Source organism: Fringilla coelebs, assembly GCF_963513975.1.
Source record: "Fringilla coelebs genome assembly, chromosome: Z".
Lineage (NCBI taxonomy): Eukaryota > Metazoa > Chordata > Aves > Passeriformes > Fringillidae > Fringilla > Fringilla coelebs.
Window position 1 is genome coordinate 49179158 of NC_140031.1, and position 26255 is coordinate 49205412.

General features: G+C 41.2%; 2 protein-coding genes across 8 annotated transcripts in view; one reads left to right on the plus strand and one right to left on the minus strand.

The window, feature by feature from the left end:
* Positions 1 to 2318: 2318 nt before the first annotated feature.
* On the minus strand, positions 2319 to 4016 carry LOC311165367 (uncharacterized protein). Of its 2 annotated transcripts, none has more exons than XM_084225284.1 (3): positions 3815 to 4016; positions 3546 to 3724; positions 2319 to 3354 (listed from the first exon to the last, which is right to left on the minus strand). In XM_084225284.1, exons 1-3 carry the CDS (start codon positions 3820 to 3822, stop codon positions 3242 to 3244), a joined length of 300 nt encoding a protein of 99 aa, XP_084081410.1. In that variant the 5' UTR covers positions 3823 to 4016; the 3' UTR covers positions 2319 to 3241. The 2 variants fall into 2 exon arrangements, with proteins under 2 accessions (XP_084081410.1, XP_084081409.1); XM_084225283.1 differs by having other exon boundaries at positions 3803 to 4016.
* Positions 4017 to 4246: 230 nt separating this feature from the next.
* Positions 4247 to 26255, plus strand: part of CEMIP2 (cell migration inducing hyaluronidase 2) — a 49716-nt gene continuing 27707 nt past the window's right edge. For 2 of the 6 annotated variants that reach the window (XR_014616954.1, XM_084225889.1), the window contains exons 1-5: positions 11182 to 14254; positions 16617 to 16953; positions 21322 to 21462; positions 21972 to 22533; positions 25631 to 25800. Coding sequence is in view for 5 of the 6 variants with exons in the window: in XM_084225889.1 (XP_084082015.1) it covers positions 16629 to 16953; positions 21322 to 21462; positions 21972 to 22533; positions 25631 to 25800 (1198 nt within the window). In the remaining variant the exon portion in view is untranslated. Of the gene's footprint in view, positions 4374 to 4698; positions 5024 to 5168; positions 5349 to 11181; positions 14255 to 16616; positions 16954 to 21321; positions 21463 to 21971; positions 22534 to 25630; positions 25801 to 26255 lie in introns of those variants that run through there. The other 4 variants (XM_084225886.1, XM_084225885.1, XM_084225888.1 and 1 more) reach the window with 4 other exon arrangements.

Here is a 26255-nt window from a genome sequence, read left to right on the forward strand (position 1 = left end):
TGCTTTATTCTACAATGTTATTTAAACACATGTCAAATGTGTTTCTGCTGAATTTCACAGAAGGTTTAATAAAAGAATGACATTTTGAGGACTATGGTGTAAATGTGAATAGACAACCCAAAGTTTTGTAAGATTTACATTAGCAAATCATCATGTGCAAGAAATGTATCTTGTTGTGTTTGATGGAGAGTTCTGTTTTAAATTTGGTTTTAATCCCATGGAAAACAATGTTATCTTAGTGTCCTAATGTTGTACTTTGCCTTTAATATTTTCAATTACGCATTGTTCCTACCTACATATGTTTCTTCTGGGACAAAACAAGGTACCAGCGAATACAGGTTTTTAGAACTTTCCATATCTGGTTTTGGCACTAATTTAGAAGCATTACACCTTTATTATTTTCAAAATGTTTAAATACTTTTAAAATAAGTATTATTCCTGAGCATTTCACCTTGTGAAAATATTTATATTATCTCTTCAATCAGATACATAATAAGTAACCATAAGAGCAGATCACTTAAAAGCATTTCTCTACATTGGAAGTCAGACTCTCTTCTGATGCAAATCAGAAATCTATGCTTTAAGCTCTGCTCTTCCTGTAAAATTCACACAGTTTTAACCAAAATAATTCTTTGTTAAGATAAAAACAAAACAAAAAAATCAGGACTTAAATTTATCACATTGAAACATTATGTGCACAATTTAAAAACAATTACACCAGGCATATGAGATAAAAAGCAAATGTTCATAAATATTTCAAATAGTCTCAACCGAAGTCTAGCAGGCAATTTGCAGGAAATTATGCACTTAACAATTTTTAGTCTGCCTTATTGATTACAGAATGCCTCATAATCAAAAATTTCTGACAGATCTTAAAAGGTCTGTAGGCTGTGGTTCATCTCATGAGCACAGCACTCCAAATTCAACTCTCATGGATCTGACTAGCCTAACAGTGTATCTCCTTACATATTGCTTATGTTTATTGAGCAAACAAGCAACTAGAACCAGCACTACTTATGGCTGTGTTTCTGGTCACTCATTTGCCAATCAATTTCCATCAATATTTACCTTAAATGTAAGGCAAATTTACTGTTGCACTTAGCTTGTAAAATTGACATAAATGTCAACCCAATTCACATCAAAATAAATATTGAAGTGACTTGGAAGGTGGATACCTGCTGTGAGAATCTTTCCCAAGGAAAAATTTTTTAAATATGGAAGGCAATCACAATCAAATGTTTTTAATAATGTTGAACTAAAATCCAAACACAACAAGAAAGTAGTATCTGTGTTTCTTGATTTGAATGAATGGATTTGATAGGAAATCATAACTTTTATTCTGATGATATTTAAAATTGATGCAATATGGCTTTGTTGCATTTTGTGTTTCATCAAATTCCACTTTAGAAGTGTAAAAGGCAAAATACAGCTTTCTGCTACTCTTATTGGCTTTGTGATTTTGTTGTTTTCTTCTTTTTTCCCATTGTCTCAGTTATGTGCTCCCCTTCATGTGTTCCATCTATGTATATCTGCTGCCCCTTCCCATTCTTATTTGTTCTTGATACTTATTTTCAACTATTCTTTTAAAACCCTGATGTAATAATTCTCCTTTCATCCTTCAGTGCAGCCTATAATACTCCATTAACACAAGTTTTAATGTTTGGTGATAATTCCATTCTGTAAGAGATCTACAGCTACCTGAAAGAGATCATAGTGAGGTGGGTGTCAGTCTTTTCTCCTGGGTAACAAGTGGCAGGATGAGAGGAAATGGCATCAAGTTGCACCAGAGGATGCTTAGGCTAAATTTTTGGATTTTATTTTTCACAGAAATGGTTGTAAAGCATGTTGGAGTCACTGTCCCTGTAAGTGTTCAAAAAAACTGTGGATATGGCGCTTGACATGGTTTAATGGTGAACATACTTGTGGTGCTGGGTTGACAGTTGGACCTAATAATCTTAAAGGTCCTTACCAGAATTAATTTTTCTATGGTCCTATGATCTAGTGCTTTTATAGCTCAAAGGTGTTTGTGACCTGAGACTGAAAAGAAGGTATTATGTGGGTTGCCTAAAATACACATATGTATGCACTCCTAAAATACACCTACCTAATGCAATATATTTAGTTTCAGACTATTTAAGTATGTAGAAATGTTTTATTTTATGCCCCTGTACAGTAGTACTGGCAAAAACATCTGTACTTGGGTATCAGTGAAATTACCTTTTCTTCAGGCTTCTGGCTGAGAATGTTGATCAGCAGTGTATTTCTTCTTTATTTAGACAAGCATATAAAAAAAGTAAATACTTTCTGTTTCTGGACTATTATCTTTCTAGTAGATAAGCAGTGCTTACCTTCAGTTTAATTTCAGCCGAAGTATTCAGTACATACATTTGTTAGTAAGTATGCATATGTTTGTTGAAAAGAGGCCAAGTTTTACAATTACACGTGTTAGAATGATTTGTTAGGCTCCTGGCCTAACAAAGAAAGAATAGGAGACACACTGTCAAAGCCAAGATGAAATTGTCTTATTCATACACCTACAGGCTTTCCTCTCTGTGGTTTAGTGACAAAGGCAAGTTAGGAACTGTCTCAACCCGTTTTGTGTCTATACAGGCAAATCTCTGTCTTGACTCAATTACTGCTGTAACTCTTAGCCCTGGAGCTCAAGCTGTGCAGCAGAGCTGCAGTCACTGTCTTCTCCTGAGCTACTGCAGCTGCTCATTCCACCGTGGTCCCTGCCCAAGGGCAGCTGCTAGTCAGTGGCACGATGGTTTGCAGTAAAACTGCTCGGCACCCTGCAGTCCTGGCGTGAAACATTGCAAGTAATGGATGCGACGATCATCTCCAAGATTTCAGATTAATGAAGCTGATTTGCAGTCTGTTATTTAGGCGCTAGATGTCTCTGTGTGCTATAAGCACACCACACAGGCTATGTTTTAAACAAAGAGGAAATCGCTAGAGGCAAAGTTAGCAGGGCAGTGTTCACAGACATACAAGTGAGTTATCACTTTGACTTCATCTGTTTGGAATATTCCCAAGGAAATAACTATGTTGGGAAATGCTTGTATTTTCCGAAGCATTTCATTGAAGCATCTTGAATCTGATCAGAGCATGCTTTTTTTCTTTTTCGTTTTCTCTTTTTTTTTTTTTTTTTTTTCCTTCTACTGGCTCATTAGTAATGAGTGTGGCCCAAGCTCGCTGCGCGGAACTGGTGGGAGGTCCCAAATTTAAGAGAAGCCCGTTGTCAGATTTGCATCAAAGCTGACAGCCTGAGGTGCCCTGAGGCTTCACAGTTCCTCTTGAATGTCCATTCCAACTGATGCTCTTTTCTGTGTAACAGCTTCAGGCAGGGGTTCCCTGAAATTCAGCACATTTTGGGCTTTAGTTTGATTTTACTTAAAAAACATTAGAACCCGAAACAAAATTAAAACAAACAAACGAAAAAAGCAAATCAGAAAGCGGAATCAGGTTCTCCAGTCGGCTCTTTCCCCTGGTCAGACTGCCCGGACTACAACCGCCGTAAGTAACTCTGTTCAGCCTGCACGTACCGACAGCCGCCGCGTGTCTCTGCTCTCTGCTACTGTCGCCTCTCATGCTCTCCGGGTATCCCTCCATCCCTTCCCGCTGCTCCTCCGGAGACAGCACACTGTCTCTTCCTTCGTTGTCGCCTGGCCCTCGTACCTTGCGCACATTCCACACCGCCCAGGCAGCACCTGCGCGTTTATAACTGCGGAATAATTATTACTATTGTAAGTATTATTATCATTATTAGTAGTAGTACTACTACTGCTGTTGTTACTATTACTTTGACACGGACATCGGCATCTAACGGTGTGTCCAGTATTTAAGCTGCAAATCAGCTCTTTTCTACTCTGCCCAGAGGAGAGCCGTAAGTCAGGGCACGGATGCAAAGTACCCCCCTGCCTCCTCTTGCCCCCCAGGCCCGGGTGCTGCAGGAAGCGGCGCCTGGGTCTCCCGGCGGCAGCTGGAGGGCCGGAGGGACGCAGTCCTGCGGAGAAGGAAGCGCCAGGCCCGGGCCGGGCAGCGCGGCGCCGGGGAGCGCAGAGCGGAGGTGCGGCCGGGCCGGGCCGAGCCGGGCGAGGGGCGGGCGGGCCGCGCGGGGCGGCCCCGCTCCTCCCCCGGCGCGGGGGCGGGGGGAGCGCGGGAGGAGGGGCAGCGGCGGCGGGGCTCTGCCGCCTCCGCTCGGGGCCCGCGATCTGGGTCGCCCCGCGGGGCTTGCGGCCGCTGCCAATTGCGTAAGGGCGGCAGCCGAGGCGGGGAGCGGCGGAGTTGGCGAGCAGCCGGCGGCCTCCCGCCGTGTCCGGGGCGGGGAGCGCTATGCCGCCGCCCTGAGCGCGCCGCCGCGCCGGGCCCAGGTGAGAGCGCGCCCGGCCCGGCCGGGGCCAGCGCGGGGCCGGGCCGGGTCGGGCCGGCTGTGGCGCGGGCCGAGCCGCCGCGCCCGGCCGGCCGGGCTCCGCCGCACTGGCCTCTTTTGTTCCCGGGGCCGGCGGGAGGGGAGGGAAGGAGGGAGCAGACGGAGCGAGCGGGGGCGGCAGCAGCAGCCGGCGGCGGGGTGGGAGGGCCGGGCGGCAGCCGGCGGCGGGCGCGGCCGCCCTGAGGAGCCGCCCGGGGGCCGCGCGTGCCCGGCAGGTGTGGGCCTCGCGCCGCTGGCGGGGCCGCGGCAGGTGCGGCGGTGGGGCCGCGCTCCCGGGGCCGCGGCTTTGTTGGCGCGCCTGGTCGGATGCTGCCGCGATCGCGGTGGAGAGCGAGCGGGCTCGGGGCCGCATCGCGGCGTGACTGCGCTGGGACTTGTCATAGGTATCGCCGAGTACTTGGGCTGCCGTGGAATGCCGTCCTTGTGACTGATAAGCAACAGCTGCTTCACTTGCCCAGAGGCACGGAAGAAACAGTGAGAGCTGTACATCATCGCAGCCCCTCTAAGAAAGGAGGGTGTGCAGCGATTAATGCACTGCATTTGTGCTACACCGCAGCTATATGAGGGCTGTGTGCTGAAGATAATACCCTTGTGGGTACCTTAAGTGTGTATTTAGTGGTACAGTTTCCTTGAAAGAGAAGAGATTTTATATTTCTGAGTAGCTCTAAAAGCAGAATAGAAGCTGTGGCTCGACAAAGACAATGTAATAAGGAGGATAAAGTAGTACTTGGTACTTTTTTTGTGGCATTAGACAGTTTTCATGAATCACAGAAAAAGATTTGCAGTGGCTTAGCTACTGATGTGCAATGGCCCATGGGGAGCATTAAGGAGAAGGGAGGTTCATCTTTGTTCTTAGGAGTCTGCAGCTCTTCGGGGTGCTTTGTCTACATGGATCATGAACACTGCCTGCACAAATGTGAGCTCTTCTCCACAGATCAAATTTTTTGGGCCTCCTCCTCCTGCACTCCCTCTACTAATACAGCATCCAGCAGACTATGCTGGGAACTTGAGCTAGGCAGGGAGGTTAGAGAAATAAGTTACATGTAAAGCATGAGAAATACCCCCAAATACAAAGGGATTCAGGAAGAAGAAAGGGAGTGTGGAGGGGAAAAAGACAAAGACAAGGGGTCTTGTGAGGTCCATGCTAAAATGAGTGTCTTCTGGAGTTCTGTGTATGGTCTCGGCAAGAGCTGTGGTGTGTGCTGTTTTGAGATGGGGATATTTTCCAGTGGCACACTTGGGGTTTTTTAATGACAAATATTAACATATTGCCCCCGCGGTATTTTGTGGGGAAAGTGGTGTTAAGGATTGGCTGGAAGCTTTTAGCCAGTTCGTCTGACTTGTTGCTAGTTGTTAGAGACACTAACTAGTAGAAGATGGTGGCGCCTGTGTGTAAAAACCATTGTTTACAGAAGGGCCTATGAAATCCTCTGAACATTTCTTAGCTGTTACAGGTCCTGTGACTGGAAGTTGCCTTTTGGTGGTACAGTTCACTTTTCTTCCAAGTTTACAAACCAGGGGACCAAAAAATGGTTGTTTGTGCTTTAAGGCATGAATATAAAATTAGGTAGATCACAAGTTGTGGTTATTTTATAGCTTTTCTTTTTTTTCTTTTTTTTTTTTTTTTTTTAGTTTGAGTTGATATGTATTTGAGCAGCTTGTACTTCAGAGGAAGTTAGGAGGTTTATTTCCTTAATAATGACAGGGGGCAGTGAGATAGGTGCTTTTCAGTCTTATTTAAGTACTTCAAAACAACATTCTTACCACTGAGGCTGTGAAGAAATGTCTGCATGCCTTGGACTGTTGGGACAAGAAATGTTATTTAGTTATGGATAACTTTAAATGTGCTTTATATACAAAGGACAGTCATTAACTCCCTTTATTATATGTCCAGTGTGTTTCAGAAGTTTTACTAAACAGTTTTAGTGTACTGTTTTTGTATGTTTTGAGGTAAGTCCAGCTTCTCGCTGTGGAGGTCTTGTTTGCAGAAAATGAGCAGTGACTCAGTTTTGTTTATCTTACCTGTTGAATAGGACGGAGCTGTTTGCTTCTGTACCTGTGGAAAGGCTCTGGCTACTCTCTGTGCTAGGATTGGAGCTCCATCTCCTCTTGATTCTGCCTTGTACTGGAGATGGGGGGAGCCGGGGAGGAGAGGGAACCTGGTCCCCATTGTCTGCTGGAGGCTGATGCTGCAGCCTCCACAGCTGTGAGAGCACACTGTGCTACCTCTGCCCTGTGGCTGAAAGAGCTCCTTGGCTGACGGGCCACGTCACGCCTGACTTCAAGGAAAGTTGTCCCACAGTGCTTGCGATGAACTGTTCTTTACCTTCTGTGTGCGTGTACCAGTGATTTAAAAACTTCAGACAGAAATTAGTGGGAAAGTTGTCACCTAGTAAATGTTGCTTTTTGTATATTAAAAAATTAAATCATAGGAATATAATCTGAAGTATATCAGTAAGGTTCATGCTTTGCATTAGTAAGTTTGTCCCATAAAATCACCTACAGCATCAAAACATGATTAAAGTCTGTGTTGTAAGCTGCAGTTTCTTGTTTGGAGACAAATTCTGATTAGACTTGATACATTCTCAGCTTGTTTTTGCCAAAAGGGATTTCACTATTGATTTAATTAAGGTATTTTTGGCAAGACAAATGGGAATGAATTATTTGTAGAGGTGGGTGTCGAAATCCACAGAAATATTTTCGTGTAATAGTAATACTGAGAAAGTGGAAAAGGAGTAGAAAAGTTGAGCAAAGATGTGAGGGAGAAAAGTGATGTATTTGCCAATATGGAAAGAAAATACTGAAGGCATTAAAGAATGCATACTTTAGAACTTGTAACTGATTTTATTGCTTTGTTGTGAAGTAGGTTAATGGAAGGGATGTGCTAGTAGCTCTTCTATCTTTTTGGCACATGGGATTAAGAAGAACATGTGAAAAAGAGTAGTGCAGTCATGCAGAATGACTTGCTATACCTGGCAGGATGTTGCAGTACTTGGCAGTAGGGTGCAGAGTTCTTGGAGTTTCCTAGAATGAAATTCAATGTAGGTAAGCCAAAATACTGAGCCACCAGCTCAGTAGAAAGCATACCTAATGGTGGGTTACAGGGCTTTGTTTTGCTGTTTGAAGATTGAGATTTTGATGTTTTGAGATATCTCAAATATGCTGTTTGTGTTTTTTATAAAAGGAAAATTATAGCATGTTTTTTCTTTTAAAAAATTCTACAAAGGTATCATGTTGCATAAGTTAAGTCACTCTTCCTTTTTCACCGGGTTCTCAACTTACGTAGGTCTGTGATTTCTGAGATACTTTGGGGCCATGGATTATGTTGGCATTCAGATACACAGTCAAGTTACTTTTCTTTAGTTCATCAGTAGAAACTTTTTTCACAAGACACTGTGGCCTTCTGAGTTAGCTGGTATGTGCTCTGCCCTTCTGCTACATTGCCATAATTCCTACAGCAAAATTAAAACTACTGTATTTCAGCTAATGTGTATCTGTGTAGCATATTAATGTAAATCAGGTATCATATTAATGTAATCATATTAATATAATCGAGTAAAGGTGTATTTTGTGTTACTGATCTCAGCAGGCAATTGCAGTGGCTGAGTTGAGGGGAATTTGTTCCTTAGAGGAGGAGAGGTGGTTTTGGAAAAGTGAAGGTGAAAGGTAAATGACGTCTTAAAGCATAGTAGAAGAGTGACCGCATCACATTAGGCCAAGTGTCCATCCAGGCAATTACCCAGGGTCTGACAGTGGTAATAGTCATCTGGTGAAGCTACTGTTTTGTGATGCTACTGCTTCCAGCTTGTATTTCAAGGACTTCCTAAACCTGAGGCAGTGTTATTTATTCAATAATCCTCAACTGAATTCTCTTCTGCAACCTTGTTGCTCCCTGAACCTGTGTAAATTCTTGATGTCTAAAGCATATAGTACTGAGACAGATTCAGAGACTTCTGTGTCAGCTATTTTTTTCCTCCTTGGAAGAGGTATGAAATGTTTTTTGCATTCTACCAGCTACTTCTGATTCTATGGACTTAGTGACATAGAGCCTCTCTCTCAGTCATCTATGAAGAGTATGAAGAGTCCTTTGGGGATTCAAAGAGTTCTTACTGGATGTGATTGGATGTGATTTGCAGCTCTTAATTATTTTTTAATACAGACTCATTTAACTTGGTTCATACAAAGGCAAGACAAAAGAGTGTGGGTGTGCATCTGCAACAATGCAGTTTTTCAAGCAGTGTTTTTTTTTGTGGTTGATGCTCAGTTAAAATCTGCTGAAGCAGTCCTCCAAGTATGCAGAATGAGGGGTGGCATATCATTTACTGAAGCTTGAGTTGGACTGAAGAAAAAATTCTAAGAACTTAACAGCTTTGCCAAAGAAAGAAATCCACATGCTGATATGGAAGAGAGTGTGTTATGCTGATTCTTGTTTTAAATATAACTTAAACATGACAACCCTTTGATGATTAAGTGATTATGGGAGTACACTCAGGAATGTTTTGCATATGTCAGTTTACTGAAGCTAAATATCGGATCTGATTCTTTTCCCCACTGCATGTTATAGTCTGTACTATCATATATGCTTCTAATGTATTTATAAGAGCTTTTCTAATTTAATAATAGATGTCTAATCTTACTGTCCTTCTCTTTGGAGTAGGATTGTGGGCCAGTGATTCAAAGTAGTGCCAGAATTCAACTTTACTTCTCTGAAGTGTCCTATCTATACATAGAAAATTTTCTGCTTTGAAGTCCTAGGCTGTAGATGTTAGGTTGGGATTTGTGTTTTTCTAGAGACTGTAGATATCTGTATACTGCTTCTTATTGTCTATATGAGAAGTAGTTTAAATGCTTTTCCCTGATTTTTATTTGGATTTTTCCCTACCATCTTGTTCAGGTTCCCTAAGGTGAGTGTGGCAAATCCATCACTTTCGTGTGAAAGTTGTTGGCTTAAGTGTAGCTATTTATTTACTTAAAAGTGGGCTTGTACTCAGATGCATCACTGAGCTGAGGCCAAAGCATTCTCTAAACTAACCCTCACAATGTCCCTATGAGGCTAGCGACCACTTTTTTTCTCATGTTACAGGATTGGGGCCCAAGTAATCTGTGACTCATGCAGCAAGCTACTGACATATGGGTGGCTAAAATGCAAGTTTCCACTCTTGATCTCTTACACAGATTATTAAACATTTCATTTCTGAAAGTGAAGCAGTAAAAATTATTCCATTCATTTTGCTTACTTCAGCGCCATATTTCCTAGTGTGCTCTTGGATGTGCTGTATTTAAGTTGTTGATAATTCACTTGTTTCTGTGTGGTTTCCTCCAGCAGAATATGCTATTTTTAAACAGTAAATGAAAAATAGAATAGACTTCCACCAATTTATAATTTACAAAGATAAACTGTGTCAAAAAGAAACAAAGGGCAGGAAAGTAGAATTCACTGGAAATGTCAGATACCATTTTAGAAACACTGACTACAGTTTTCTGTGGCTGCTGGCTTATGTTTCTTTGTTTCATTGGGCCAAATCTGAAGCTACTACAGTTCTACTTGAACAGACTGAAAATTGCAGTGTCTGCTGGTCAATTTAGAATTTTTGAAAGCTTACCTAGATGTTTGGTGTCTAGAAACTGGGAAAAAAACATGTCCCTTCAGTTTCTGCAGTAGGATGCATATCTGCAGCACTACAAAAATCCCTAAGTTTTGTGCATAAACTTTCTGCAAGATTAGGTACTTCGTCTGCTCCATCAAATGCTCTGTAAGTGAAACAGGTGAGTGCTGCAGAACTTGTTCACACAAACTGTATCTGAAGGACAAAAGCCCACTTGTCATTGCAGCAGGGGACCATTTTTATTCTACAAATACCCTCTGGTCTGTCTCATCCTTAATGGTGATCTGCCAAACACCTGCACAAGAGGAGAGAAATGAAATTCATGGCTCTCCTATATGCTGTCAGCTGTGGACATGAGAGTGGTTTTACTTGACCATAACTTCGTACTTATTCCCACAAACAAGTTTTATTCCAGAGTGTCTATTTACTACTTTCCCATGCAATCTTTTCACCGTCCTCTCACCCTCACCTCGTCATCCTTTCTAGTCCATAGATAATAGCTTAATTGTTTTGCATATCACCTAAACATATGTAGTCCAACTTTCCCTACTTGTATATGTTTGAAATTTCTTCTGAACTGGAGAGAGGTTTGTGTTCTCTAAGATTTCATTAGAACAGCTGGTGAAGGTTATTTCTATCTATAAGCCTTCTTTTATACTGTAAATATAATGCATGCTTTCACTTCTGTTTCTTGATGTGTGCTACTGAAGTGGTTCTGTGATTCTGTGCTTTGAAAAATTTGGTTTAAGAAATATGGACCTTGCAGTTTTACATGTTTTCTACATGCCAAGAAATTCACTAAAGATTATTAACTGCTACACAGGAAATTCAGAAAATCTACTGCACATTTTCTTCTGAAAAGCTGGAGCATGGGAGAAAACTTGGTGGAGGCATGTAGAAAACACACGTGTGTCTAGATGTCAGTAGAGTTTCTAAAGGTTTTTTTTTGTAACTCAGTTGAGATTTTTCAGGCTGTTCTAAATATTGTGATTTCCAACAGTTACTTAACTTAGCAGTTCATTTTACTGTGCACATATTCTTTCCAGCTTTTGTATATGGATGGAAAAGTAGGTTCCTTCCAATATGCTGTTGTCTTAGTGAATAGGTGTAATTTCAGAATGAGGCAGGAGGAGAAAATGTGAAACCAGGAAAGAAAGCATGTGGGCACCCTGTCTGGAATTGTTCTTAATGGTGAGGTTGAGATTTGTGGACCTGGGGACTTCCAAGGCACTTGAAGCATTGACGTTTGTATCTCTGTTGTGGTTGATCTTGAAGGTCTGCAGAGGTGTGCGTGCCATGCTTTAGGAGCTTACCTGACATCACATTCTGTTCAGTAACTGTTTCTAGTTAGGAGCTTTTCAATTGTTGTCCCTTTCCCTTTTCATGGGTTTCTCACTGCCCTTTGGTTGTATACCAGGCAAGTGCCTCTACTAGGAAAACAGTAATAACTTTTGTGGTACAGAATCACTGGGTTGGAAGAGACCTTCAGGATCATGGTGTCCAACCCATGCCCTAACACCTCAACTAAACCATGGCACCAGCTGCCACATCCAGTCTTTTTTTAAACACGTCCAGGGATGATGACTCCACCGCCTCCATGGGCGCACCATTACAGTATTTTATCACTCTTTCTGTAAAAAACTTTTTCTTATAGCCAACCTATACTTCCCTTGGTGCAGCTTAAGACTGTGTTGTCTTGTTCTGTCAGTTGCTGCCTGGAGAAAGAGACCAATCCCCACCTGACTACAGCGACCTTTCAGGAAGGTGTAGACTGTGATAAGAGTGAGGCTCCTTTACAGTAGATAGAGATATCCTTTAGATAGAGAGTCTCCTTTTCTCCAGGCTAAACACCCCCAGCTCCCTCAGTGGTTCCTCAGGGTTTGTGTTCCAAGCCCCTCACCAGCCTTGTTGCTTCCTCTGGACGTGCTCGAGGATCTCAGCATCCTTCCCAAACTGAGGGCCCAGAACTGGACACAGCACTCGAGGCACAGCCTCACCAGTGCCGAGTACAGGGGAAGGATGACCTCCCTGCTCCTGCTGGGCACACTGTTCCTGACACAGGCCAGGATGCCCTTGGCCTTCTTGGCCACCAAGGCACACTGCTGGCTCCTGTTCAGCTGGCTGTCAGCCAGTACCCCAGGTCCTTTTCCACCTGGGCTCTGTCCAGCCACACCATCCCCAACCTGTAGCATTGCAGGGGGTTGTTGTGACCAAAATGTAGGACTTGGCACTTGGACATATTAAACTTCATCTTATTGGACTCTGCCCATCCATCCAACTGTTCCAGGTCTCTCAGCAGAGCCCTCCTACCTTCCAACAGATCAACACATGCTCTCAGCTTAATGCTGTCTGCAAATTTACTACTGTGTTGCATGGGGAAATATTTTTTTGTGTATGTGTTTTCCTCCACCCTTTGCTCAGTCTTTTCCTTAGCAGTAATTATATACTCTAGACAGTGTGGTAATAGGTCAGCACTAGAGCTGGTGTAGTTTGATGGCCCAGATCAACAGAAGTGTGTCATTTTTTCTGGTTTCTTTTATTTTATTTTTAAGACCAGTGATCTTTAAAATGTGCTTAAAGAGATGCATGAATTATGAAGTAAGCAAACGTTCTGTACAACTTTTTCGGATGGTGCAGGTGTGGGAGTCTATTAGCATGTTTTACATGTCTTATTACACTTAGCATTTGACAACACAGAAATGTAAAAAAACTTGGCTTTTTCCGCACTTTTTTGGGTGGTGTCATGTGACATTTCGAATTATCTTGTAAAATAAGCCAATTTCTTTCCAGGAAACCAGCCCCAAAATGAGTAACGGGTAAGCATGCTACTTGCTTCCAAGCACAGTCATGTCTCAGAAGGTTCATATGTTTTGCCCTAGTTGTACAGTGCATATGTTTCCAGTTTCTGACCGTGTGGAACAATGTGGGCTTGTATGAGAGTGTGGTAGCGGCACAAGTTAAAAGTGGTGAAGGAATACTTGAGGAGACTGGAGATGTTGCAGCCTGTTCAGTCGCTCACTGCTGTCTGCATGCTGGGGTTTGCTGTCCACAGCTGTTTGCTCAGTTGCTCTGTAGACGTATCCAGACTTGTAAATATTCACTGTTTTCACTTGGAAGCTGTGCAAAATAAACCTTTTATTTTTTTTAAAATTTAAGGTAGTTTAAGCTGGCCTGGCTGATGTTACCAGTATGAGAAGTAATTGTTTGCTTGCTCATGCTGTAGGAAGGGGTGCATGAGCAGAAACCTGGATTGTGTGGAGTTGCACTACTCTTGCAAAAGAGCGCTATGCAAATAGTGCAGTTATCCAGCAGATGGGTGGCAATGAAATATCTGAGATACTCCAGATAGATCGTGGGCTGAAGCATCTGAGATCCTCCAGCTGAGTCTGTGCATTGAAAGCTTCCCTCTTACTGATGGGCTCAAAGCACATGCTTAAGTGTGGCTCTGACTAAAAGCTGTATTGAATAATGGATTTAAAGTCTTGCATAATACTATGTTGAAAGCTAACATGCAAAAAGTTTGGGAGTAGTGAGAAAGCAGCATTTTTAAATGGCATGACAAATAACACATTGGTACAGATAGAGCTCTGTACAAATGTTAGGTAATTGGTTGTATATGGTGTATGAGAACTTGACTGTTATTGAAAGCACTCTGAAGCAAGCTGCAAAGTAAAATACTGTATCATTCTGTGTACCACAGTGCAATTGCAAAAGTGGGAGATGTTCTTGTCTGGGACTGACCATCAGGAAGAGATGCCCAGATCATGAGTTCCTTTAGGAGACCATGGCACGGGCACAGGTCAAACAGAAACATGGGAAAATTCAGGTGCATGGGAATTTTCAATGTGGGATTTAAATAGTTCAACTGTTTGGGTATTTTGTCCTGCATTTCTGTAAATGCATTTGCAGAGTAAACTTTGTGCTGTATTTGTGACACACGAACTGTATTCGGGCAGCCAAATAATTGCCTTCTCTGGTGCATAACTTGCCTTACAATTACTATGCATGCTTTTTTGTGGTGTTTTCTGAAGGGTTCCACAGAGTGAAAATAAACAGACCAATAATTTGAATCAGTTTATCTGTCTGTCCTTCAAAAAGCTAGTAGCTGGATAGAAGGATAGAAGACATCCTTTTTCAGCTAGAGAATTTCAAATAACGCATGAAGAGGGAAGGAAGTATTGTGATGGTTACTCCTGTTTTAATGGAAAACTGTATGGTGAGTCTTTAGAATGTTCTGAGTATCTCCTTATTGGTTTAGTGTAATTATTTTTATTTTGTAGTGGTTAAGACAGCAATTCTACCGTCTCTTTCCCACCCATCCTTGGGGTGACCTGTGTTTTCACTTGAGTGGGACAGTTGAAAAACTTTTACAATTGCCAAAATGAGGGTTTCAAACAAAGCAGAATGCTTTGTACAACACAAAATATGTTTGAAATATGACACAAGCGTTTCCAGTGGCTGCTGTAATTAATGTTTTTTGTTTGGTTTTTTTGTTACTTCTTTAGAGGTCTGGCAGTACTTTAGGAGGCCTTGGTGGGAAGAATTGTGGGAAAATTATTTTGTAAAACTGTTTCAAGTCTTGCATAGCCGATCTGGATTCAGTTGCTATAGCTGAGTAGTTTAAAAACTTTTTAACTGTTGATATTACACTATAATGAACACTGTAATAATTTTGTCAGTGTCACAGAAAAATGTCCTAACTGAAAAATTAGCCAAGTTTAAGGAGTTGGGGTTTCAAACCATAAAAAAAAAGAAAATCTCAATGCTGGATCAGGTTTCTTAAAATGTTTAATTAAGAACCCAGTCCAGCATTTGTTTAGCTAGACATAAATGCTGTCTTTGAACTAGTTGAAAAGCTCCATCTCTACCCAGCTTCTAATACCATATCTAAAACACAAAAATTACCTTCATTCTGAGAGGTGATAAGTTGAGTAAAAGCATGTGAGGGTAAAGCAAACTGTTCCACAGTGCATGTAACTGGTTGGGCAGTTAAGTTTGAGAGCAGATTGGGTTTGTCAAAGAACAGAAAGGAGAATGCTGAAAATTAATTTGTTATAACAAACAGGTGCAAGAATCACTTCTGGAGGACTTGGAATAATTTTTCCACTCAGTTAATGTTTCTGTGCCTTCATTGTCATTGTGCTTACATCTGGAGATGCATTGTCTCCCATGAAAGGGTAATCTAGCCTGTTCTATAGTAACAGCTCTTTTTCCTGGAAACAGTGAACTATCAGATTTTGCAGCATGTGGGACAAAAGGCTCCTTTGCTACTTCTCAGAATAAGATTACAGTTGCACATTTCTCCTTCATCAGCATGCCTGATACTTCAGAGCGTGGCTCAGACCTCCCTTTGTTAATGGAACAGAAAGAGGATCTTAATACTCTTCCATTATCAGTAGTTTTTATTTTCCCTACACTTTGCTGTTTAATGCACATAACCTATGCCTAAATCCCCTTCAGGATTTAGTTTCAAAAGTTAGGTTTCAGTTAACTGAAACTTGAGCATTCTTCTCAAAAAATTTCATCTATATGAAGTGTTAATCTTAATGAGGATAAAAAAAATTATGCCAGCTTTGTGAATACTCTGTGCAACTGTTGACTGGAAAACCAGAGAAAACAGTCAAATAAGTCAAATGCAGGTTTGTCTCTTAAACTAGACAAGTGTGGTGAGTTAGAGATGCTGCTGAGGATGAGCCAGGCAGTGATGGCATTGGTATGCTTTCCTCTTGGTGTGCTTCAGAAGAAAGATAGAAACAATACTAGTAACTGAAATAAAAGGACCACTCACTTCTGGGCGATGGATACAGACATCTGGAGCAGGCATGTTACTTCCAGGCTTTGTGTCCAAACCCAGGCATCTCAGCAGAAAAAAACCACAAGGTTTGCTGAATAAGATGTAGGTGACTTTCTTATAGAACAATTCCTGGTGTACCTTTACTAGCAAATGAATCTTGCTGTGAGTAAATCAAGAGTTTTCTGGCTCTATGCCCCTCAGCTTATTAAAAGTGTTGACTTAAGTTGTGTCAGCATGGCTAGAAATAAAATAGTATTTGGTATTTTAATTTAAACAGCTTTTATGGCTTCTGGTGTAGAAGGCAGACTTATCTTTTTCAGCTTCTTTTCCATAAGGGAAAGTGAGGAGTTTGTTCAGCTTCTGTGTACAGAAAAAATACATTTACACATTCATTGCATAACTGTGGGGAAGCAGCGGTTGCTAACTTTCTCATTGTTCATCTGATTTCTTAATCTCATAACACAAGTTAACTGTGAAAATACTCAGTGAAAAATACCTACTGGAACTATGAAGAAATGGTCTGTGCTGTATTGGGTCACTGTACCACATGCTTTTGAGTTCGTGTTGAAGACACCTATGTTGTTCCAAGCACTTACACCATGGCAAGTGACCAATAGCAACTGAGTAACAGATACTTTGTAAATAGTCACAGCTTCAGTAGCTGTTCTTGACACATGTGGCTTAAAATTGAGTTTTGCTGTTGTTTCTTTTTTTAATTTCATGCATTTTGATCTGTACTCTGAATGCTTGTCTCTTACTTTTTCCCTGTGTGTGTGTGTTCCAGTGACTTTATAACATGCAAGGCACTGATACCAGGGGGAGCTCCCCTGCATTCCTCCGTCCTCAGAACGGGAGCAGTCACAGGTCTTCAGGGTACGTCCCGGGGAGAATTGCCCCTCTCCGTCCCCCGCCGCCTTCGCAGAGCCATGCTGCAGCAGAATTTACCTCGGCGAGGCAGGAGGCCCAGACAAGACTCCCGTCCTTACCAGTGGAGCAGCACCGCCGACAGGCAGAAGCCAACAGACATAAAAATACACTTATATGTTCTGCCATTTCTAGCCTTTCACTTTTTGTTGCACTGGGGATTTTTTTGGGAATAGCTTCAAAATATGCTCCAGATGGTAAGTTCATTAAGAAAATCATCCTAGAAGTTATGCTACCTGTGAACATAACTCAATAATTCAGCATCAGCATTATTGTTGAAAGATAATAGGACATTCACTGTGATTTTGAGATCGAAGGAGGCAGAGACTGGGGGCAAAGATCAGCCCCTTTTTTGTTATCAGTGTTGTTTTTATTATGTATAGTTTGATTTACTTACACGAAACAGGCATAGCAGTAAATAAAGATTAGTGGTGAGGGGAGAAAGAGGCATGAGTGTTTTATAAGTGTAATTATTTTTATCTGCATAAGCTGTCTCATCTTTTCCCAAATTGTAGACAAAACTCAATCCTGTCTGTTTCAACAGTAACTAAGGAAGATAGTAAAAATGTGTTAAAGTAAAATAATTTAAAAATCTTCGAGAACCTGTGCTAATAGTATGTGTTTGTTTTGTTTATATGCAAATTGGGCAGGGAGCTTTTTTGATATATGAGCCCTGATTTTTTGTTTTCAGCTAATTTTAGAAAACTGGGCAACTCTTCTGGAGTTTGGAGAATCTCTGAAATGTGTCAGTGGTTTTAAGGCATCAACAGGTCATGTGATCACAAAGTGTACATCTCTCTAGTCAGTTACTCCTAGAAGATGCTATGAGGTGTAGTTGCTAAATATTGGTAGTACAGTTTGGAGTGTGGGTTGTTTTGATGACCTTGTTTGGAATTTTTGGCTGTTTTTAAGGCAGTAGTCAGAAGCTTTCTAGCAGCTAAAGAGGATTTTGAATTGAAACTGTTGGCTGCTGTAGTAACAGACTTCTCAGTGGCTTTTGACATAGTAATCAAAAAGATGCTGTTTCCAAAGTCAGTGCAACACAGGCTGAACAAATCAGATAACCAACTGAAGGTTACAGATGATAGTACGAAATAAATGCACATATCCAACTGAACTGCTCTTTGTGGTGGCTTGCTGAGATACCTCCTTGGGTGAAGTTGCTGAGCTTTCCTAATAAATTATGAAGGAAAATAATAAAACCTTAGGGACTAGTAAGTGGAGGATTATTCCTCTGTTATGGTACATATTGCTGGTAATGGGTACATATGCATTAAATGCTTCTGCTACAGACAAATTCCAGAGGAGACTGGAGGGTGATTTACCAGTTAACACTCTGAAGTATTTCGGAGTGCAGCCAGGCTCTTCTTGGTGCTGGTGTGCAGTAAGACAAGAGTTAATAAGACGCTCCACCTCAATATGAGGAAGAATTTTACTGTGTGAATGACTATGCCCTGGAACAGATTGGCCAGAGAGGCTGTGGAGTATTACTGGAGATACTCCACAGCCGTCTGGACACGATTCTGTGCAATGTGCTCTGGGATGACCCTTCTTAGGCGGGGAGGCTGGACCAGATGACCCACTGTGGTCCCTTCCAGCCCTGTTTATTCTGTGATACTGTGAAACCCTGACACAAGAGACTCTTCTGCAGGGACTAAGAAAAGCCTGGCTGATGTTTTAATCTTGCAGTATAGATGTCGCAGAAACTCCCCAAAAGTTCCCCGGTAGATTGAAATGTTAATGTGCATAAACATGTGCACAATATGTGCTCTGACCCAAGCAGGCATGGTTCTGTAGCGATCAACACCAGTTCCAGTTAGATGTGCTTTTCTTCAGGAGTAGTTGGAAATCCGTATTGTCAGAACTTTTAATAGCTGTTTAAAAGACAGTGGAAGGAATGTGACACTTGGTAGTAAATGCATATAAATTCCAAACCTACACCGTACTTTCCCCAAAGGCAAGATGCTGCTTGTCAGCATTTCTGTTCTTGTTTATCAGCTGGTTTCCTTCATGCTTCTTTCCTGATTCATCTAAGGAGTCCTGAACACTGGAGATCAGGGAGAGCAATGGAAGTGCAATTTCCTTCCCTATTTCCCCAGGCTTCTGATGCAAGGGTAAGCTGGGGAGACAGGGAAAAGTTCTTCAGTCTTCCAGCTCTCAGCTGGACCTTGCCGAGAGTAAACAGGATCCTCAGAAAGTTTAGCTGCCAAAGTCTTATAAACTTCTGCTGAGCATAATTTAACACTGGTAAATTTTTCCCAAAGGCCTTAAGAGTTCTAAACATGGTATCTAAACAAGTAGAAACTAACTATTTAGTTGTATCTTGAGAAGTGTTCCCGGCCTGTCTTTTTCTCCTGTCAGATTTCATATGCTTGCTCCATGAAAAGTTCTAGCATTGGACTTTTTTTTTGGTCAGGATGCTTTCTTGTGGGTGGGATGGTGTACTTTTCCTCCACTACTTGCAGAAATTTTACTTCTCCCCCCAGCTGTAATAGAAGCTACTAAACCTGAATGAATGCTGACCCATTTTTACAGAAATGTTTTGAAGTAGAGGCTTCATTTGAAAAATCTTCAACATGATTTCCTAAATTTGGCAAGGTCATCACTACCTAACGGTTTCTGGTCTGTGCTTCTGTTTTTATTTAACTTTAAAGGCAGTAACTGTTATCTGTAAAATCTACTTGATAATTTTGGAGATAACATATGGTGAAGTTCTATATATTTGATGTTTTCATGCAGCCCACCACAATTGCTAAGGGAGAATTTCAAAATACTTTAGCTAAACATCTCATCTGCTTGCCAAAAAATTGACCCACTGTGCCCCAAAAGCATGTTTGCATTACAGAGTGTCTGGTTCTGATTCTGATAGCTTTCTCTCTGGATTGTAATGTACAATGGATTTTAAAAAAATAATTTTTTAGTTACTGTTTTATATGACTTCTTTCTGATTCAGCAGGAAAATATATGTTCACTAGATTTTCTCTTCTGGGAATCACACTAAGCAGAAGTCATCAGGTTGCTGACTCACGGTTTCCTCACACTGCCCTTTGCTACCGGCCAGGAAATAAGCGTTTCTTCACAGTGCTTGTGTGTGTGGTGTCTGGGGAAAAGGGGTTAGGGACTCTTCATGAGTCAGACATTAGACTTGCCTTTATCTGGTGAACGCTCAGCAGTCTTGCTGATTGCAGCTCTCCTTGCTTTTCGGCTTTCCCTCATGTTGAATTACGTTTTCTAAAAGCTGTCTTCACAGGATCCTCCTAAAAGATTTTATTTTGTTTTTATTTTCATAATACTACTTGTCTGCCTTCTGACCTTTCTGCAGTTTGCTAATTTTTCCCCACTGGTAGATAAATCTTGGTTTATGTCGCTTTCCTGGGTTGGGAGGGATTTAAAATGTGGGCAGTTAATACCAAAGGAAAAACATTTCAGTTAGCAAAATAAGGCTGGCTTGTATTAAACTTGTGGATAGGTTTTGGTTTCTTTAGTTATTGCAAGAATGGACTGGTTTTGATAGCTTTTTGCCTCCAAAGTAGCACTTCATAAGTGTGGGTGTATTTATTCAGAAGACAGGATGTGAAAAAGCTATTTTGCCTGTTAACCTCAGTTGGCCTGCTAACATGTTTATTTTGGCAACTTTTTGATTGTCTTTTGCACAGGAAAAATATCTTTAATATTTAAATTTTTTAATATTTATTTTTAATTTTGATAAGATATTCCAAGAAATTGACTTTCCAGTTTTTATAGTGTGTCTGCTTCCACATTACTCAGATGCTTAATTAGTTAAAGAGGTAACTACATGGGTGTAACTTTGTCTGAAATCGTACAAGCCTGTCACTTGCTGCTGCCTCTCCTTCTCTGGCCTTGTAGCTCTCTTTATAGCCTATGTAGTGCCACGGCTTTCAGCAAGGACTGCGTGTGTCTTTGCCCTTGTGTAGTTTGTAGCCTGATATTTAAGCTCACTTCCTAAGGGGATACAAATGTTTAAGTTAGAGCCAAATATCTCATGTCCCTGCTCTAGCTAGTTAGGTTTTATACTAAATATGTTCAGAGTGTCTTGTCCCTCCTGCATACTTCCACTGAGAGAATGATTTGAATGCTTAAAAGTAAGAAGGGATCAGCCTTTCTGACAGGGTTGAGACCTTGAAGAGGTGGGATATTTAGATGCTTTATAACCATGTTAGCCTAGTTAGCTGGCCTAAGGCTTCCAGTGCTCAGTGATTGCTCTCTGTCTGACTGCATCCTGCTTATCTCTTCTCATCTACTACAGGTGACCTAGCAAATAAGAGAAAAATCAGATGGGGTTCAAAAGTATCTATGGTTAATAATGTGTGGTCAATAGTAGCTTAATTCAGTAAAAGAAGGCCTTCCTACCCCTGAGACTTCAGCTGTTTTTCAGGTGTCTTTTTGGCTATTCGAATGCAATGACTGCAGTGTTGAAAGCACAGAAGGATGTTGGAGTCCTTTGTGGGCGACTGAGCCTTTCTTACTTGTGTTCATCCTAATGCCGCCTTGATTGATGTGATGACGTTTGTTTTTTAAAAGTGGGATTTCCCATTGTATTGCAGAGAATTGTCCTGATCAGAATCCTCGCCTTAAAAACTGGAGCCCTGGAAAAGATCCTGAAAAACGAGTTATTATCAAAAAAGGGGATTTGTTTCGTCTGAACTCAGACGCTACAGTACACTCTATAGTTATACAGGATGGAGGTATGAAATAGCAAGCTGAACACCTTGCTTCAGTGTCCTACATATTTTTTACTTCTGTGATGGCACAAAAATATGTTGAAGCTTTTATCTTGCAGCTTATTGACCAGTTCCCATGCTTTTTTACTTTTCAGCCTGCTGCCAGGTTGGGTGTATTGTTCAAAAGATGAATTCTCTATGATGATACTCTAGTATCTTTCCAGGGCAGCATTGATGTAGTTTTCAATATAGGAAAAAATATAGGAAAAAAAAGGTTGTTTAGTAGCCTGTTTGTCCTCTGGTGATAACTGTTGGATATTAGTAATCCTACCAAACAGGCAGAAAAAGAATAGGAATAAACCAGTAGCAGTTACTTTCTCAAATATTCTTAAATATATGTAAGAACATAACAGCTTAATTCATGGGTGTGAAAATAAATCTGTAATTTTTCTGTTGCTCTTTCTGCAAAACATGATTATTTGAGTCTGTCTGAATTTTGCTTTGATGTACAGAAATATTTTTTTTTCCTTTAGGTTTACTTGTTTTTGCTGATGATAAAGAAGGTTCTAAAAATATTACCTTGAGAACTCGATTTATCCTGGTAAAGGATGGTGGAATGCTTCATGTTGGAGCAGAGAAATGCCGCTATAAATCCAAAGCAACTATTATTTTGTATGGGAAGTCAAACGAAGGTGCTGATGTGCCAGAATTTGGCAAAAAATTTATTGGTGTGGGCCCTGGAGGAACGCTGGAATTGCACGGGCACCAGAAGGTATCATGGACTCTTCTGTCGAAGACTATATATTTCTCAGGGCTGGCCTATGGTCATTATACATTTAAAAAGAATTTTTCCCGAGGACTAAATGTTAGAGTGATTGATCAGGATACAGCGGAGGTTTTGGAAGTGCTGAAGTTTGATACTCATGAATTTGCAGAGGAAAGCTTAAAGCTCCAGAACTTACTGAAAAATGGGCATCCTGGTCGTATTATTGCTATTGCTGTAGGAGATTCAGCTGCTAAAAATCTTTTGGAGGAAACCAGAGTGACTATTCAAAATCTTTTGGGAAGTAGGTTTGTCAGAGGATTAAGTTACAGGTAAGTAACTTATTTTCCCTTTTGTGCTGATTAAAGATGACATGCAGATTCTGTTGTGGGGGTTTTGTTAAACTTTTACAATTCATAAAGTTTTCAGAGAGTTCCTAGTGTTGTGCATTGTGCTGCAGTAATAGTATTCAGTTAGCGGTACAGCGCAGAGACTGGTGTCTTTGTGACAGACTTTTTTACTTACTCAAAATTACTTGCTTTTACTGTTACTTAAGAAATTAAACTATGACATAGATAGGCTGCTAGGTGAAGCTTTTAATTTGTATGACTTTGGAAGAGCAACGAGTGCAACTAAAGGATCTCTAAGGTTCCTTCCAACCCAAAATGTTATTTCTAAGGGATACTAAGATATCAACCTTCTTATTCATATTCCTGCACTGTTGAAATAAAAGTATGTTACCTCTCCGTTGAGTTCTCAAAGGAGCTGACCTGCCAAATTATTTTATGATTGAAATGCAGTTACAAGGTGTTTCTATGTCTTTTGGCAGTTCTTTTCAGTTGGTCAGGATTTGGATACTGAGGCAGTAGAAAAAATGTTACAGGAGTTATTAAAGGAAGAAACTTACACTGCTCCTCATTGCTCTTCATTTATTTGTTGCAAATGGCTTTTTGCAGTGCATGTTCTGAATTTGTCTTTGTGCCATGGGGTTGTGCACACTGCTCTGGGCAACACAAAGCAATGTGCCCTCATGGCCAGGAAGGTTCTGGCTAGTATCACAGTAATGTGGCCAGCAGGACCATGGCAGTGCTGTACTGGGCACTGGTGAAGCCACCCCTTGAGTCCTGTGTCCAGTTCTGGGCCCCTTACTACAATAAAGACTGATGTGCTGGAGTGTGTCCAGAGAAGGGCAGTGGAGCTGAGGAAGAGTCTAGAATGTAGTAAGTCGTATGAGGAGCTGCTGAGGGAGCTGAGAATGTTTAGCCTGAACTAAAGGAGATTCAGAGGGACCTCATTGTTCTCTACAAGCCTGGTGGGGGGTCAGCATCTTCTAGGCAACCAGTGACAGAACAAGAGGATGTAACATCAAGCTACATCAGGGGAGGTTTACAGCTGAACATAGGAGGAATTTCTTAAGGGAAAGGGTTAGGAGTCATCATCCCTGGAAGTGTTGAAGAAATAACTGGATGTGGTACTTGGTATCATGTTCTGTTTGACAAGGTGGCCATTGGTCAAAGGCTAGACTTGATAATCTTAGAGGTATTTTCCAGCCTAAATAATTCTGTGATTCTGTATTGGCAATACAAGTGAAAAGTATACTCAGTATGTTGTTGTTCTACTGGGATGGTGTTGTATAACCTCTCTGTGTCATCCAGTGTTTCCAGGAAATTGGTCATTTGGTTTTTCCGTTCTATTCTTATCCCTCACTATCCCATGATATGTGGTTTCCAGTTAGTTTCTTCCCTGTGCTTTGGCAGAGGCGGGATGGCGTGTCAGTCAGGATGGCATGTTCTGACCTCAGTTCCCGTCAGGATTACATTTATGTCACTGTCTGTGTAAGCACAGGGGTGTGGAATGGAATGCTCTTGCCTCTGAAGCAGTTGGGCCAAAAGTGCCAAGACCTGAAGGTTCTGTAGTAGAATACCACTTCCTGAAAGCAGCAAAGCCTGTGTGGCTTCACATTGCTCAGGTGGAGGTGCAGCCAGCCCAGCGTGTCCTGAGAGGTGTGTGTTTCTGGGGTTTGTCTCTGCCCATGACCTCCACACCAGTTTGTTTGAAATGAGGAACATCATCTTGTAACTGGGGAAAAAGCAGCCTTTTTTGCCTCTCTGCTGAGCTGATCCTTGTCTGCTTTCCTTAGTCGGTAAAGGCTCTGGAAGCACAGTAAAACTGTTTTGTTCTGTGGTGGAAGATAGCCAAGAAGCTATCCCTGATGGCTCGCTCAGGATAGGCAGGGTCACTTTCTTAAGCCTCTAATGGTAGTGCAAAAGATGTTAGCATGGAGGTGAGTCCTCCATTACAGCCCTCTCCCCTTCTACTTCTTCCTGCAACATGTGGAATGCAAAGCATGCATCAAAATACTTTATGTATGCAAGATGTTCAGCTTATTTGTGAAATGTTCAGCTTATTTGTTGCTGCTACTAAAGTGTGGCTCAGTATGTACTATTTCTGTGAACATTTTAATGCTAAAGTATTGTTTGGCTTTTTGATCTCAATCAACAAAAACATCAAGAAGGGTTAAAATAAGGGCATGTAGATTGAAGGTGAGTTTAATATCTGCCTTTGAATTAATCATTAGCAACAGACTGCAGTCCAGCTAGCTGACACTGTTTTCACTTGGGGTAAATGATTCAACTTTAATGATGCAAAATTGTCTGGCTTTTTAATAGATGATCTCTACTGCTTCCTTTGTGCACATGGTTATGGCATTACAGTGCAGTAAAGGACAGCAAAATAAACTTGTTTTTTTGAACTTGGTGGCAGCCATCTGTGGTGCATGGTTTGCTTTCAATTTCCAAACACTCACGCATGAGTGGTATATTATATGAAGGTTGTGCAACAGCATGCGTTTCCTTTTCTGGGTCTGAGCACCCTGGAAGATTAAAAAGCTGCTGTCTGTCCAGCACAGGGGCGAGCACCAGTGGCCATGGTGTTGCTGGCTCTGTCCATCCCTCCTGGCCTGAGGAACACGGGGTCCCCTGGAGTCCTGACTGCTCCTTTGGGGTGTTGCTGGCAAATGGCAGGGGGCTGTGGCAGGAACATTGGCACTGACTCCTGCCCCTCCTGGGCCATGGTAAAGCTGTTTGGGAGTAGGGTCCTCCGTGACTTTTGTCACACATCTCTAGCAATTTGCTTTTGGAAAAATGTTTATGTTGTTGAATGTTTTACTTAAAATGTACATGAAAGCCCTCCCCAGGAAGAGCTCTTGTTTGCCAATTTGTGTATCGGGCACCCAGTTATTTTTAACCTTTTTTTCTCTGCTGTTACATCTGCCCATTTTCTTCTACATTTTGAAGTTGCATTTTAAAATTAATTTGGAAGAGCAAGCAAAAGGATTTTTTATTACTTCTATACTTCTTGCCTTTCCTGGTTTTGTAAAGAATTTTTAAAGGGCCATTATATTTAAACATTTACTTTTGATTTTCACAGGCAAGCCTGGGCTTTAGTTGGTGTCATAGGTGGTGGAAATTCTTCCTGTAATGAATCAGTGAGAAACTATGAAAACCACAGCACTGGTGGGAAAGCTCTTGCTCAAAAAGAGTTTTTCACAGTGGATGGTCAGAAGTTTGTTGTGAGAGCTTACAGCGAATGGAATGATGGTAGGAAAGTGTTTTGTGAAATTCTACATTTGAGGGGAAAAGAAAAAATACTTCATATGCTGTTTTTTCACTAAAACTTCTGGTTGCAATTTAAATTTTTGAGTGCTGATATAAGTTGTTTTTTCTTGCTATGGATGGCATAGGAGGACACAGTTCTTCAGTATTACCTATTTCTCACTCTTTTTGTATACAGTACGTGAGCAGCTTAATATTGAGTCTTAAATTCTAGTGTATTTAGATGAAGGTAGGAGTCCTGTAAGTTTTGACACTTTTAAAATGTATTTTCATAATTTGGCAGATCATGTAGATTTTAAATCCAAGCTTCTGAGATGTTGATTATGGTACAAAAAAAAAAAAAAATCAAACCATACTTCAGAAGCCAAAAGAAATTTTTTATGCTTGTTACGATTTTTGGTTGCTCTTAGAGTGCTGAACTTTAGGCAGCTGTTCTGATA

Excerpts from the sequence above, each read along its gene's own strand:
- LOC311165367 (XM_084225283.1), bottom strand. The coding sequence starts at position 3,822 with ATGCCGATGTCCGTGTCAAA. Across the intron at positions 3,725-3,802 it reads ATGCCGATGTCCGTGTCAAA|TTATAAACGCGCAGGTGCTG; the intron begins GTAATAGTAACA and ends ATTATTCCGCAG. Across the intron at positions 3,355-3,545 it reads GAGACACGCGGCGGCTGTCG|GGAACCCCTGCCTGAAGCTG; the intron begins GTACGTGCAGGC and ends GCTGAATTTCAG.